Source organism: Periplaneta americana, chromosome 1 (genome assembly GCF_040183065.1).
Source record: "Periplaneta americana isolate PAMFEO1 chromosome 1, P.americana_PAMFEO1_priV1, whole genome shotgun sequence".
In the NCBI taxonomy this organism is placed as follows: domain Eukaryota; kingdom Metazoa; phylum Arthropoda; class Insecta; order Blattodea; family Blattidae; genus Periplaneta; species Periplaneta americana.
The window spans coordinates 202,313,610-202,330,732 of record NC_091117.1 but is presented as its reverse complement, the minus strand read 5'-3'; the positions used below and the strand labels follow the sequence as shown (position 1 = coordinate 202,330,732).

The 17,123-nt window shown below is 35.6% G+C and overlaps 1 protein-coding gene across 7 annotated transcripts in view; it reads right to left on the bottom strand.

Annotated features, from left to right (window-relative positions):
• LRR (Leucine-rich repeat) overlaps positions 1-17,123 on the bottom strand; it is a 213,088-nt gene that overhangs the window by 85,472 nt on the left and 110,493 nt on the right. For 5 of the 7 annotated variants that reach the window (XM_069835694.1, XM_069835674.1, XM_069835728.1 and 2 more), the window contains 6 exons: positions 13,647-13,834; positions 10,940-11,029; positions 8,659-8,840; positions 3,615-3,766; positions 2,720-2,862; positions 620-735 (listed from right to left, as the gene is read on the bottom strand). In XM_069835694.1, coding sequence (XP_069691795.1) covers positions 620-735; positions 2,720-2,862; positions 3,615-3,766; positions 8,659-8,840; positions 10,940-11,029; positions 13,647-13,834 — 871 coding nt within the window. The remainder of the gene's footprint in view (positions 1-619; positions 736-2,719; positions 2,863-3,614; positions 3,767-8,658; positions 8,841-10,939; positions 11,030-13,646; positions 13,835-17,123) is intronic. The other 2 variants (XM_069835684.1, XM_069835718.1) reach the window with 1 other exon arrangement.

The following is a 17,123-nucleotide window of genomic DNA, read 5'->3' as shown; positions in this document are numbered from 1 at the left end:
ATGTTAAGCATCTCCATGGAAAAAAAAAAATATATGGCTTTAAGGATTAAAATTGTCATGAATAACAAGACAATAGCACAGGTATAACATTTCAACTATTTAGGATGTGATGTTAGTTATAAATATGATCAAGATTTAGAGAGAAAATTACAGAGGTACCAAATGATGTGTGGAACAATAAGAATTCTGAAAACTACACGAAGAGAGACATAATTAAAATTTTATAAGGTAATGGCTGTGCCAGCTCCCTGATATGGAAGTGAATCATGGATTCACAGAAAAAGAGACGAAAACAGAATCCAAGCAGCAGAAATGAAAATACAAAATACAAAGCATAGTTTAAGGATAGAAAAAGAATTATCAGCCTACATTCATATTTGAGCATCTTCTTAAAACATGCATAGAGCTGAAAATGTATACATTAATCAAAATATTATTTCTTTACAAATTATAAAAACAACAAAACTGATGAAAAAAAAAACTAATTGAACATCTCCAAAATAAGATTTTGTATTAAATACAAAATATATTTATTTCAACACTGTCACAATGAAGCCAAAGCATTTTCATAATAATGTAAGTGGAACAGTAATAGAAAATATAATAGAAACGGAATTACCTGATGTCAATACTCTGTAAACACTGATTGCTACCCAGCGCATTAATCAGGTTGTACAGATCAGATTTAAGTTTGGAATCTGGTATTGACAATGACTGTAATACACAATCTTCTTCCTAAACAAATAGAAATATGCATTAGAAAGATTACATATTTATACTTCATGCCAGCGAGAAAGAGAGCCAGAAACTCATGAAAATAATTTCATTTTTTGCAAAAAAAAAAAAAAAATAAATACGTTTTGGAATTTAAATTTCTGTACTATTGCAAATATGAAGTGACATTAGTAGAGTCAATTTTCACGATATACAAATCAGAGATTCAAAAACAATGGAGACCAATTTCTTATTTATTTATTTATTTATTCAGTATATTTTTCTTAATTTCTTGACACGTGGTCATGCAAAGGCTCAGAACCAACCCTAGTAAAAACAATCTCACAATAAGAGATAGATTACTCTGAGTCTTCATTTGATGTTAGATACCAGATGTCTTCAAGAGAAGTTTTTATGGACTGTGTATAGATTTCCTTGAGTGAGCAAATAATCTTGCAGATGTTCACATATGTCATTTGTGGTTCTATCATTCTCTGTTTTCTCAATTTTGTAGTACAACATAGCCTTCAGAGAATGTGACTGAAATGATTTTAGTTCCATGTGATAAATATTTAAATTCTGCCATGGCACAGCTGTTGCTGTGTGTAGTGATCCTTTATTCTTAAACAAATAACAGAAGTGACAGTATGGAACGAGCAGTTGAGTGAGTTGCATAGCTTTATCTATGATACCGCAGTGAGACCGTATCCACTGGAAAACAACTCTCTTCTGGTGGCGGTTAATTAAGGATTTCTTTACTGTTGGCAGGTGCTAGACAGTTTGCAACAGCAAACATTTCTGCTTTAGAGACAGAAAGTATAACAACAATATCCTAAAAAATTGTATAATGTAATAACGGTCTTACTAATAAACCGTGTATAGTTTTTATAAGAGACTTATGCAGAGTTGGGACAGAAAACGTTACTAATAAACCTTGCATAAGCTATGAACGTATAAACAGATTGCAACTATACAATGGGAAATGCTTTGCAGTAGTTATATACACGAAACCCCTTGTTTAAGCGTTGTATATAGAGAAAAAATGGCCGCCCCTCTAACAGCTGTTCATAACGACTGTCATTTTTTTTTATGATGGTTGCCTTACAGTGTATTCCGAATCTCACCGGTCCGGTGGCATCAATGACGTCACGTTCCAGCAAAATAAGGAACAAAACTGCTGGAAGGATTGATGCTGTCATGGCGACTGTACAAGTTGTTGTCTGTGCTACGCTAGCAAAATTTTGCGAAATTTTCGTACTGCCATCTCGTTCAAAGAAAAGAGAGCATAAACAATTTATTTCATGAACCGGTAGTAATAACTGGTCCGTTGACATGTTCGCTCATAAGCCATTAACATATTGTTTTTACGTTGTGCTCATTACAAACAATACAGCAGAACACACCGCCATGACACAACAGTGCATGATGTCATTCGTCTGCTAATTCCCGCCCTATACAAGAACCAATCAGATTCACTGATGGCGGCTGATGGAGACTGCCACCACCTCTACAAGTTGATGGCACCGGTGCGACACCAGTGGAGCATCAATGACGTCATCGGTGGAATTCGGAACACCATGATGCCATCGGATTGCTCACCAGTGAGATTCGGAATATGCTCTTATAACCACAGAAGAACAAATCAAAGAGCACAGAATAATTAGAATAATATTGCTGTAGCTTGTACTCTTTGATCAAAATATAGTATGGTAATTGATCAGAGCCAGTTGTACTATCGATACTGAACACGCCACACTAGAGCACTCTACCGGATGCAATAGAGAACCTCAGATATTCTATTACCTTTCGTAATGAAGTAATGACGAAACTATGACGTAGCTGTGTAACAGTTATACTGTTATACACGACATATGTAGTGATTATTAGTAAGGAATTTACGCACGACTTATAAACGAGCTACTCATTGTATAAGACAGTTAAACATCTGTATATAGAGTTTTTATTAGTAAGACCGTAAGACTCTAGTACATTTCACTGTACTGACCTGAATCATTTGTACAACAGCATCCATGACAGAGGCAATATGTTTTGCTTTCATGTTGTTAAGGTTCCGACCCATGTTTAAGTGCTTGATGGATTTGTTCTTACTAACAGCAGTCACTACAGATGCCAAGTCCACATCCATGTCTGAAATAATAATAATTTGTTTACCAATACAAAATGCTCTAGGTAAAACACATTGAACGATAACTGACAAAAAAATTCGGAACAATTATCACAATATCACAATTTGAGGGCAAAGTTTATTTCTTAGGAGCAAGCAGTCCAAAATAACAGACTTTTTTTGTAAAATTTTCTGGATTGGAGTTTTAAATGCAATATATCAGCCAGCTTTGGCTCTAAGTAACTAATTTTTGCTACAAATAATCTTACATTCTTGTTAAGAATTCTAATAGTGAATTATGGGCTCAAAGATCGCTTAATTATGAAGTTCTAAATTTCTCTTGTGAAAATTTTACTAAATTTTATGATTCATTCTTCCTGAGTAGTCTTCACATGCTATTTCAGATGTTATTAAATGTCATTTCAGTTATGTGTTTCTCACTTATGAGTTTTTTTTTCTCCTGGCATTTCTTGTGAACAAAACATTCAAGAGCTATTTAGATAATCTGAGAAAATATTTAAATATGAATGTGTCAAACAATAAATTGTAACTGTGAGTATTCCCTGCATTCATTCATGATATGTTTCAATATAACAAACCTATAACAATGACTTCGATAACTTTTGTTGAGAGAGAGAGAGGGGGGGGAGGGGGAAGGGGGAAGGGGGGACAGCGAGAGAGAGGGAGATGGGAAAGGGGAGGGGGAGAGAATTTGTATACTTTTGACATAATGTACACAGTAATCAGGATAACATTAGATAATGAATGAACTCACTGTTCTCACTGATGTCAAGGCTACTAATACATCGAATGCCGTGAATACATGATTCAAGGACATGTGCACCCTGGGCTCCAAGATTGTTACAGCTCATGTCCAGTTCAATTTCTATAGTAGACTCATTGCACGCCAATCCAAGCAGTAAGTTTCTGCAGAAGAAATACAGAAGTTAATTAACTTGCGTGTTATATTTATGTAATACATAAAGTTAATGAAAAATTTATTTCCAAGTTACACTGTTAACACAAAATTATTATATTTCATCCATTTCGAAGACACAATATGTCACTGCCTCATGTTTCACATATATAGCCTAACTTTTAAGAGATCATTATACTTAAAAAAAAGAAGCATTCTCAAACTTTATTTTATTAAATATCATAATACTGTAAAACCTTGTTAACCCGGATCCTGATAAGCCGGACTTCGCTTAATCTGAACAGGAAAAAAAAAAAAGATAAGTTTGACAATATTAAAGAATATTGTATGATTTGAGGCTTTCCCGGTGTTTGATATAGAATAACTCTTCTCGGGTTCTCAACCAGGTGAGTTGAAGATTAGCTTCCAAGCTTTCGACGGCTAGCTCTGCCATCTTCTTCAGGGATGAAGTTCTGAGAACCCGAGAAGAGTTATTCTTTAAAGAATATTGTTTTAAGACTTACTTTTATACATCAGAACTATGGAATTACAATAATTACAATATTACACCAGTAAATCTTAGTACACATTTCCTCTGTCCTTAGTGACTAACACATCTAAGAAAGAAATATAATTGTTTTGTTCCATTGTGAATTGGATCCAATGATCTGAATGAGTTCAGATGTTTCAAGAAATCATCTAACAGCTGAGAACCATAAGGTGAAAAAACAATGTTCCATCCATATACTGCAGTTACAGTGAAGGTTTATGGCTAGTGATGGATAAAGCCATTCTCTTAAAATGTTCCACGTAGATGTTGTTGATTAAGAGAGAGAATGGTTGAATGCATAGCAATATTATCGTTTTGTTGAAAAAAATCTGTTGTTAAATTGGAAATAGATAGTCATTAGAGAAACTTCCGAAACTTCTCAGGTTCTTCAGAAAGACGTGTGGAGCTGGAGAAATCGTTGTCTACTTGCAGTTTTCTTTTATGACTGGGAAGGCTTCATCTATTGGAACATTAGTGAATAGTGCTGACTATGAATTCACAATGTTTCAAAGGTGGCCCTATCTTCCTCTTTAGGTGAAAAAAAGAAGTGAGAAAGGTATACTAGTACTTGGGAGATGTAACAAACAGCTAAATATGAATGACTGAACCAAACACTAGCATGCCTGCTTAAAAATTAAAAAATTATACTTCACTGAAAACTTTTACTGATTCATATAAGTAATAATAAGGACATTCCTACTTAGGCAAACATCTTATGCTCTTTCATGACTTATAAGCAGATTTATTGTTATACAGGGTGTACTTAAAAGACTATAGCGATTTTAGAGGTGTTTAACGATATTTTAACTAAAGGCTGGTTCACAATAAACCGGAAACAAGAATTGGAATGAAAACGGTAAAATTGTTAAAATGTGTACATTTAAATTCACAATTAACGAAAAGCTTGCCGGAGCCCGGGATCAGGAACGGAGAGTTGGCCAAGTTTCAAATTTGGCGTTCACGTTTCCGATCACAGCCCACTAGATTCATTCTATTGCCATGTAAAAGCTATTTTGTCGTATATTTTGTAGCAAGAAGACCGTGACATAACCTATGCATTATTTTGTTCTGTGCTGTGCATCATGGAGCAAGTTTTATTTGATGAGATACTAATATTGGGTGTTGAGAAAAATCCTCATGTTTACGATAAGCGCGCCTTGTATAAAGATGAGAAAATGAAGGAGAATACGTGGCTTTCAATAGCTGCATCTTTGAACACCGATCGGAAGCGAATCATATTTTATTACTGTATTGGTTGTATGACACACTACATATTCATGCTTCAATTCAATAACTACTGTTGTGTTCATTTTTGTTCTATTACAAATATTTCTTCTCTAATTATTTTACGTTATGGTAGACTTAAAATAGTTTGTGATAATAAAGATGCATGGGCGTATATATAGTACCGTACCTAATGAAATGTTTCAGTTGAAATTTCGAAGTTGGTTAACCTGTGTTTATGTTGGCTGCCTTGTACCCATGAGAGAACGCCATTGGTCAATTATACACAAATAACATCAGAATACGTAATATCAACTTTACATATCGTTATTGACATGCATATCGATATGCATAGTCATCTACGTTCTCGGTTTATTGTGAATCAAAAATTTTCATATTGACGTCCTCTGCTTCTCGTTTTCATTCTGGTTCTCGTTCCCGGTTTATTGTGAACCAGCCTTAACTATGACAATAGCAAAACCCATGTTAAATGAAAGAGTAACATCTCCAGTTTACATTATAAGTTCATAAGTGTTCAATGTGGGCCCTGTTTGCTACAAGACACACATCTAATCTGTAGGCTAATTTCTCAGCATGTCTGGAGTGATGGCAGCAACAGCTTCTCGAATCCTGTCTCTCAACTCGGGCAGGTTAGCAGGCATTGGAGGCAAGTAGACTTGGTCCTTTACAAAATCCCAGAGGAAAAAATCGCATGGGGTGAGATCAGCTGATTTTGGAGGCCACTGGAGATAAGCCCTGTCATCGGCGACCAATCCAGCGGTCAGTGATAACATTATTCAACCAATCTCGTACAAGGTGATGCCAATGTGGAGGTGCGCCATCTTGTTGCCAAATGGAGTTATTTGGTTCATCTTGCAGTTAAGGAAAGAGCCATTCTTGGAGCATATCCAGATACGTAATTTCAGTTACGGTAGCTTCAACGAAAAAGAACTGTCCATAAACCTTTCACCTTTACACAGACAACCGGTCGTTGCCAACTGGTTATGCCATCGATGGATGTTGTTGGTATTTGGTGGATCACGATTAAACTGCACGTTGAACTGTTACAACCGATTTACAACTCTCAAATTTCAAAACACAAAATGCTTTCTGTTGAGGAGTCGCCATCTTTGCTATCATCGCTGCCAAGGAAACAAAACAAAGGAAGGCTTTCTGTGCATGCATACAACTAAAACTGTCTTCTTTCCTCTTTCATTTGAGCCTACAAAGAACTTTCTACGCCTCATCTTACAAGCAAATGTTCTGATGGGGGCAGATAGAAAAGTTAAATTTTTTTCTTCCACCATGTTAATAGTGTCAAAAGAAGTGCTTATACAAATTTTGGCCACTTGACCGCAATTACGAGAGCCATAAAAAATAAGTTCGCCAGGGGCCGTTAACAGAAAAAAAAAAAACAATTTCGTTGGAAAAATTTATTGGAACAGACACAGCAATTGTTGAGCTTTTTTGAACATATTTTCCATCGGAATAGAGACATTTCCTATGTCATGGGCTCGGCAGAGAGAGATGCTGACGCAGTCAAACCCTGGTTCCAATTTAAGGCGGCTGATTTCTACGACACAAAAAATTGATCCCATGGCATAACAAATGTCTCAGTTCCAGTGGAGGATATGTTGACAAATAGCGCAATAATTGCTGTATCTGTTTCAATAAATATTTCCATGCAATTGTGCTTTTTTTCTATAAGCGTCCCCAGGGAAAATCACTTTCTGGACGGCCTCGTAATTGCGGTCGAGTGGCCAAAATTTGTATAAGAACTTCTTTTGACATTATTAACATGGTGGAAGAGAAAAATTTGACTTTATTATCTGCCCCCATCAGAACGTTTGCTTGTGAGTGATAATATTGTAAATTTATTTCAACTCAACAATAATAATTCCTTTCTACAATTCACATTAAACGCTCTCGGCAACAATGGGATTTGCTCTCCACACACGTAACACAGTATTCGTTAGTGCACTCCACAGACGAAGACAATGACAATTCACTAGGACTATTACAAACAACAATGAACTGTTAATCTTAACTAATATTTACAAAGCACTATTTACAAATCAGAACTGTCAGTTCTCAGTTCACAGTTCTTCTAGCTGAGTCACTCGAGTTCACAGTATCTCGAACCACAGACCTTCAGAGACAGTTCACTGTACTCGAACTCAGGTCCCTCCAACTGCGGTCCACTGCACTCGAACTCAGGCCTTCGGATGCTGACACAGTTGCGGACGCACACTCGAGTCGAACTCCGGTACTGGATTGCTTGCTCTGGCTTACTCACTGAATGGCTGAATAAACTGAAAACTGCCCATGTTCGCTCGCGTTTCTTCTTTTATAGCAAAATCATAGTTGCGAGAAATTTCTACGGGTGTGCAGAGATAGCTCTCTCGAATTATCTGGATATCTCCACTTCGACGGACTTCTGGAAGAGTCGGGAGGGTCCGTCCCCCCTTCACTCCGCACATAGCAGTTGCGAGCGCACCCTCCCCTCGTCGCGTTGACGTAATACACCCCCTCTGCCCTTCAGCATGCAGATGCTCCCCATACCAGCGTTTCGTCTGCCGCGCGCCCTGTCGGACGCGTGTTCAAACCCCGTTGCAGTGTCACAATATAACGACTATAAACTGCTATATTCTTTTAAGTACACGGTGTATATGAATGGCTGTATACGAAGTCTAGGTAAATGTTGTTATTGTTGTTAAGTGATGCTAAGTTGTTGGCAATAAAGCCATTTTATACAATAAATTAAAACAAATAATTAACTACACAGCATGATGCTGTCAGAATAAGCACACCTGCCTTGTATTCAGGAGGTTCAAGGTTCGATCCCAAGGACCAGCTATAATGACTTCGGTTTTTTCATGGTTTCCCAAGTCCCTTTACGAAAATGTCAGGATGTTATTAATTACAAAAGAGTCATGATCCACTTCCTACCCAATCCCCTACCTAATCCTATAATCCTTCGCATATCATCAATTATTTTCTGTGACAGACCAGCCATCTGTTCATTAAGCAACACACCAAATGTTGGAAGAAAAGAAGGCAGTTGTTAGGCAAAACATAGAAAGGCCTAGGTGGAAAACTGACTATCTAGATAGCTAAAAGCTAACTCACTTGAGAGCCTCTAATGGTAGCTTGCAGAAAGACATATTGAGGTGTTTGAGGCTGAGTGTACTGGTGAAGAACTGTTTGAAAGAGGGTGGCACTTCTTTGGTCTTCTTGGTACTGAACACATTGCGAGACACATTCAGATGCACCAGATTTGTAGCACAACCCCTCAGCAGAGCACCAAATATCTGAAAAACAGCACAAACTTAGCATAAATAAGAAGCAGCTTATTAGCAAGAATGCAATGATAGCCATTTGTCCACATGTCTTCTGTTCAATTTGAATTTCAGTTCCAGATGCAGGAAGAGAATTTGTGATGGACAAAACTACTTATGTAAACAGGTTGCCAGAGTTTCTCCAGTTGCTTTGCGGTCATTTCACCAATTCTCAATCATATGCTCATTATGACGAACCAAGGTAGGTCAGGCAATAAAATGCTAGTATTCATAGGATGCGTATTTTCCGGGCTAGAGGGCCATGGTCTGTCGGTGTTACAACAACCAAACGTTTCGTCCACTACTCTGGTGGACATCTTCAGTGGCGTGGTACACGTGTGCGGAGAGATCTGCTGTGTGTATCAGGAACTGGCATTGAGACAGGTAGCACGTCGATATTTAAGGTGTGGGGCTGTTGTTGCTTGTCATTGTCGCGGTCTGCACCAGTAGCTTCGGTGTTCTGATTGTTTGTCATAGGGTCTAATTGTTGGAGAAAGGGTTTGATGTGTGTGCTTCTGAGGGCCGGATACCAAGCTTTGTTGACCTTGAGTCCTTCCTCCTTACGGTTAAAGTTGTTTTTGTGTTTATGTATTTCAATAGCTTCCTGATGTAATCTGGCATAGAAGTGTGGCGTACTGCTTAGGATGTCGGTGTCCTGGAACATGATGTTGTGATCCCCATCATTAAAAGCATGCTCGGCTACGGCTGACTTGTCCACCTGACCTAGACGGCAGTTCCTTCAATGCTCAGTGATTCGGGTCTTGAAGCTACGCTGTGTTGTACCTATGTACACTGACCCACAGGAACACGGGATTCTGTATACTCCAGCTGATGAAAGTCGGTCACGTTTGTCTTTGACATACCGTAAGCAGTTACGAGTCTGCCTAGTAGGAGTGAAAATTGTCTCCACGTTGTGTTGTTGTAGTATCTTGCTGATATGGTCTGTAACTTGTCTGTAGTATGGGAGAAAAACCGTGCCTCTCTTAGTTTGGCCTTGTCTCGGATCAGTCTTCTTACATAGTATTTCCAGTCGCCGAACCAGTCGGTAAGTGTTCTCCCCGTAGAAAGTGACTAATCTTAGAATGTAGGCTTTCACGGCCGACTTTGATAGGATGTGTATTTTCCGGGCTAGAGGACCCACACCTTAAATATTGACGTGCTACCAGTCTCAATGCCAGTTCCTGATACACACAGCAGATCTCTCCGCACACATGTACCATGCCACTGAAGATGTCCACTGGAGTAGTGGACGAAACGTTTGGTTGTAACACTGACAGACCACGGCCCTCTAGTCCAGAAAATACACATCCTATCAACGCCGGCCGTGAAAGCCTACATTCTAAGGCTAGTATTCATGTTTCACATTACATTGTTTATTGTTAAGTATGACATTTAAAACAACTCATGCATGCACGTATGCACACAAAGACACAAAATAATAATAATAATAATAATAATAATGACCTAGGATTCAAACTATTTCAACCTTTTTACGTGAATGGTTTATCTGGTATGTGAAAATCAAAACTGAATGTGAAAATATTCCTTGAAAGATATAATTAAATTTTTTAACTTATGTTATGTAAAAATACGTTCGAGATTGTGCACTGTTTCGTATAATGATTATGGTTTGTAAAATTCAAGAAACACTCTTTTACACTAAACAATCTCGAACATATTTTATATGCAAGTCTTACAGCATTAATGTATCAAAAGGTAATGTATGCCAAATGTTTGTCATTGGACAAGAGGAATATATTGCAAATAACAATTAATTTTATGTAGACAGTAATTATAGTCATAAAACATAAAACAATAACTTTTATGGTACAATTGTTTCAATATATACCCAATTTTATGTAATATATGTATATATATATATATATGTATATATATATATATATATATATATATATATATATATATATATTAGCAGTGAATATCTTAAACTTGTCACACGAAAACAAGCATCAATAAATATAATAATAAAATTTCTAAAAATAAAATTCGAATATAGGAATTTATTAAGTGACTATAATCAATTTAAAAGAAAACAATAAAAGATAACGCACTGTATATTTTACCGTTTCCAATGGAGTGTCAGTCCCTGAGATATCCAGATGAGTTAAAGAGTTGGGCTGAGCAAGGAAGTTGCATAAATTCTAGAATAAAAACACAAACACATCTCTCTTTAGTGAAAGTCCTCTCTCTACTTACATTAACACATAGTATAATATATTGTTTTAATTGGTATCTGCGGGCCTGAAAATAATTTTTGGATGGTGGTACTATGCAATTACGCAATACCCGATTCAATTAGGACTTTATAGTACTATTAAATTTTTTTTCTTTTGACATATTCCATATTCTAGCTGTGAAGCTACGTGCGAATACAATGGAATGTAAATAAATACAATACAATACAATGAACTCACCCACTCCACTGTTCTAAAAGAAAGATACTGTTATTTTTCTACTAAAATTAAAATATTTCACTCATTAGTGATGTACGGTAAATAACTGTACAATAACAAAGAAATATTTGCGCTACTAACCTAATATTTTTGGCACCTACTACTCAATTTTGTGTTTAATGTCCCATAAAAATCACAACTTTAAACCTCTTTAGTCAGAAGAGAGATTATTCCTAACTCTAACTTACTCCAAGTGCCTGGGCAGTAGATGCCAGTCATGGACAGTATCTATAATAAGTATATGGGCTGTACACAATCAAACACACATGATGGTTACACTGATTACTCATACAAGGACAGATATGAGATGTAAGGTTTTTTTTTAAAGTAAGAGGTAATTTTAATTATTCATACCTTTCTTGCTGTCTATAGAATCTTAAAAATTCAGATACTGTCTTATTACAGCGTCAAGCAGCCAGGGCTAGACTCCTAACCGCACTCATGGCAGCTGATTCATAAATAATGACGCTACCATATGCGGAGGATTTGTTCCACACTTTTGCGGTTAGCATTGCGTAATGATGTGCTTACTGATCATACAGTTTTCTTGGTCACTTTGTAATGGTTGATAAAATATGGGTTCAATACTGATTTTGAGTACAAAATTTAAAGCATGAAGTAATCACAGTCAACATCCATGGTTCATGAAATGAAATGTGTATAATTATTGGAACATTCATTCATATGAATACAAACTAATTAAACAAAATCTTATTTTTTATGCAACTATATGAAATAATCGACTACTTTTGGCCAAATCTGAATTTTATGAAGAATGTTTTGTCGTCATTCTAAATTTTTGCATCTTGTTGGGATATGGTGCAGGATTAATTTGGTTTAGTCTTCTATGATCCATTTTGTCCAGATGATCTTTCTAGTTACTTCTACAATTTTGTATGTATTACAATACATACTGCATTTTCAACTCCCTCAAGATATCTTCATTTCTTTGAGGATCTAATACTGTGCATTGTGCAGTTGGCCTCATAAATTTAATCTTTCTAGCTACCAACCGACTTTCATATGTTTTCTTTACCTTCCACGTCTTATTATTATAAGCTAAAACTGGATAACCTGCAAGAGCTTTATATGGTACACTTCTAGTCTAGTGTGTCTCTATACTTTGGATGGTTTAAAAATTTGGTTAACTACACTCGTAACTTTAACAAGTTTTGATATTCTTATGGTCATATCTTTCGCTTCCATAAATGCCAAGTTAAAACCTAAATAATTAAAAGTACTGATTAACTTTGTAACTTCTTTATTGCGTTAATATGAGGAATTTACCTGACTGACTAATTTCGAAGTGATATTCTTCATTGTCCAAAGCCTAGTGAAGGTCCCACACTATCTTATAGTATAGTGGGTGTGTTCATGATTGTGTCAAAAACGGTGTGTGTTTTCAGGAAACTAAACTATTTACAGTAGAACTTGGTTATAACGACATCCAAGGGACCTTAAAAATTATGTTGTTATAAACGAGTGTCGTAGTAACCGAGATTCACATTAGCAATCTAGTGAAGTGGAAAATGAAAAAGAACAAACTTAATTAGACTTATTTTAGATTTATGTATTGACTTTTAAGCCTACAATGAACATAATAAAATACATGTAGGCCTACAATTATAAATACAATATTCTGTATTAAAACAGTTTGTTCAGTACTCACCAAACTATTTTACTTAGAAGTGAAGTAATCAGTCATTTTACTCTGTTGTCTTCTACTTGCCCAATACCCACTTTCTAGGGCTGAATTAATTTCTATGTTCATAATTTCAGTTGCAATTTCACTGCTCCCTTCCCTAGCTTCAAAGAACATGTTCATAATTCTAATGGCTTCTAAAGCATCACTCACTTCTTTTAGTGGCCATACTGCGTTAAAATGCGTGCACTTAGTGAAAACTTCTTGTCGAAACTGATCTAATACCACATGAATTCGGGCAGGTTACAATGGGATGGGAAATCCGCCTGCATTCCAGAGGTCTATGACAGAAGGAGACTCTAAAGAATTTGTCAGGGTCAGATTTCAACAAAATATTTCTTATACTTTGCTTCTTAGAAAATCTTATTCCAAACTGAGGTTGAAAATGACGTTATATGCGAGGTAGACGCATATACGTTTGTTGTATTAAGCAAGGTAGGAAAGCATATGTCTTTTGGGGAATTAGTTGGGACCACAGAATATTTGATGTTATAGGCGAGGTGTCGCACAAAACGAGGTCGCTATAACCAAGTTCTACTGTATATTAATTTGATTGATAACAAAATCTGTTAAGAACTGAACCATACTTTGGTATGAACTTACATTTATTTCCTCTTTAAGGTTGTTGCCACTAAGATTAAGATACGTGAGAGTACTTGGCATGAATTTGTTGAGAGAGAGTGCATGAGCAAGCTGATTCACTCCCTTGGAAGACAGGCCGCAATGAGACAGGTTTAGATGAATCAGTCCTTTTGGCACCTTTGCTAATGGACTGCTGAGGTGGCTTGCACCTATAAAACACGATACATATCAATAATTGCCACATAAAAATGAATTAACGGTTTACATCTAATTGCAGTTTTCTTTCATAAAGAAGAAATCAAAAGAAACAAAGTCACTGTATAGAAACTTTTGTAAATTCTAAAATAATAAAGAAGCAGTTTATGTACTACCATACAGTAGATGTTACATTGGAGTTATGTACAAAGGAATAGAAAGCAAGCACTAACCACAAATATATTAAAGAATTATTATTGACACTTTGAGTCAGATCCACATGTAAAAAGTTAATATAAAATTACATTTTTTTCTTCAATGTGCAAGAAATCCAATCATCTATAACAATGGTTAACAACCATTTTGCATCTGGTGTGTGATACAGCAATTCATATCTATTTTTGGTTGCAGAATCCAAAACAGCCTTCGGAACTGCTGTATTACATAAGGGTTTTGAGATATTTTCGATTTTTTATGGATTTTAAAAATATTTTACATTGTTTTTGTTGTTATTTTTTCAGACATACTGTAAAATAAATAAGGACTATGATGGTTAAACTTTTTATTTGGACATAGTATACAGTGAAAGAAGGTAGTCTATACTTATTGGGGTACAAATCAGGAAATTGTTGGAAGATTCTACTTTTAATGCAAAGCTCACACACGAATCTTAATAAATATTTCCATAGTGACTGCTCTGTTAGATAACTACAAGAGCTCAAAATTCACATTTACACTCACACCTTGACTTTTTCCCAGAAAACTGAGGAGCTTATAGCGATGAACAAAGTAAACGTTTTCACCAGTACAGCCTACCAGTCATTAGGTTGATGGGTGGTTTACTGTTGGTTTCTTTTTAGAGAGACGAATGAGACACGGTACAAAAGGAAAGAATTGTCATTCCATTTTGTCAAAAGAAATTGATTTTAAACATTGTAAATAGTGACATCTTGGATAACTGTGAATTATTTTAGTGACTTTGTTGATTTACAAGAATTCTTTATGTTATCAAGAAAACTTTAGTGGGTTCTGAGTGTTATATTATGTTTGTTTTCAAAATGAGCCATGTTTGCCAATATCGTATTACTATCTTTGTGTATCTAGGAAATGTGACATGATAGAAAGAAGCTAATTTTTCCATTGAATTCAATACCCCAAAATGAGGTAAATCCAGTCATTTAGACACCAGATACATGAAAAAAGTTTAAATTTGTTGACTAGTGATAATTAAGAACATTAGCCAACACATGGAAGATTAACAAGTGATAGATACGAAAGATATGATGGTTTTGGAACTTGTCGTTTTAAACATAAACGTAAAATCTTTTACATTGAGTACTGAATGGCTGCTACACTTTCAAACAAGTTTCTAACGTTTACTAACGTATTTCTTGGTTCAAGTCATATTCAGTTAACTCAAAGTTTCTCATGAAAAGGACTAGGATTCAATCCCCAGCACAACTATGAAATTTTAAAGGACAAACCAGGTGTGAAGCAGTTTATATTCCAGTGCAATTCTCTTTTTAAACAAAGTTTTTCGTATATCTAATTACAATTAAAATACCAACTGCACAATGTTTCTGGAACTTTCTCTAATATCAGCTGAATCAGAATTATGACTGAACTATAACATCATGTCTTTATAGCAGTCATTTGAACCGGCAGTAATCAATTGACTTTACACAATAGAACATAATTTCATATGATAATTAAACAGAGAATTAAATCGAAAACAATGAAAATTTCATGTTACTGAACATTATGTTTAGTGACACTTTTACAATTTAACTTGCACAATGCTAGTTCTAAGTCAGACTCAAAGTGTTAAAATAAACCAAAATACAAATACTGTTAATGACACACAATGCAATTATTAGTCACATAAGTACTGTTAATTCTTACTCTTAAAGAGATTAAACATTTCAGTTACCCTATTATTTTTTCACGTGGTTTTTACTTATTTTTTAGGAATAATAAATTGTATTTACTTCCTTCTTGTGCAAAATAAAAAGTGACAGGGAATTTATGAAATCCCTTGAATTGCTTTATTCTTGGTATGTAATTAACTTCACAGGTTTCAGGTCATGTTCGTACCACAGCCTGTCACACACATTACAAATGTAACCAATCTTAACATTAATAAATTGTTGGATAAATTTCAGAACATGGATTCCTTCCTTTCCCTCTTACTTCAAAATTCCAAACTTGTGCACACAAAATAAATTATTGGCACTGAAAAGTGCCTTTTCGTAAGCATGATGATGCGCATTCGACAAATGCAGACAAATCTGCTCTTTTTATATTTTAAGATATAATTGTGAGTGAGAATCCGTATACTGAAATTTTCCCAAATTGTTTATTAAAATAACTGAAAGATTGATCACATTTACAGTTTGTACATTTATAGTTGATGTAGATGCAGTATTATTTACAACTACTACATCTTGTAAAATTGTCACTCCTTTTTGCACTATCAGGGGTGGCTTTTGGGGTAGTGCCAGTGTGCCATGGCACCACCAATGAAATAAACAAAAAATAATATCCTAAAAAGCAGTTGTAATAGTTTATTTATACACATTTTAATCGTATTTCATCTGAACGAGTGCGTGCACAGATCGGGAACGAGTGCGTGCACAGATCGGGACGCACTCTTGCAGCGTTTTTCCGAATGTTGGAGCCACTTCGGTGTGGCACTGCCTACGTCCATATAACACTGTACAAGAGGCTACTGATTCTAGTTTATGTAAGTTTCTTATGGCAGACTTTGAGCCGAATTCAATTTGACTCAGTAGTTAATATTCCGCCTGCTAGAGCACAGTAATGCAGAAATTTCGCTAGATGGCAGGGTTGTTGGAGACATTAGGAGGGGAACCATCAACTGCAGACTTCAACGAAAACACAAGTTAAAGTTCCGCGCCAAATGTTGATGTAATGTTGCCAATTCAAAACTAATGCACATAACTTGGATTTGAATGTGTAAAGTATTACCTGTTTAACTATATTGAATGCAGAGATAGTCAGTCATGGTTCTTTTTAGAAAGATATATTTTTTTTCATATTATGTAACACTGTTTGTTAATCTTGTCTAATATTTGTTTTATTTTGCGGCAACTAAATATCGCTACACTGTTGCTATAGTATTGATGCTTCTGTTAACGATACATGAGATCTGTGCAGGACATGAACATGTGTTATTCAGGCCGCTGCCTTGGATTCATCGGCCTGTTAAATAAAGCGCAAACGTTTTCGTTTATTATCTATATCACTTTATCTCGTGTGTTTTTGCCAGTAATTTTATTAGTT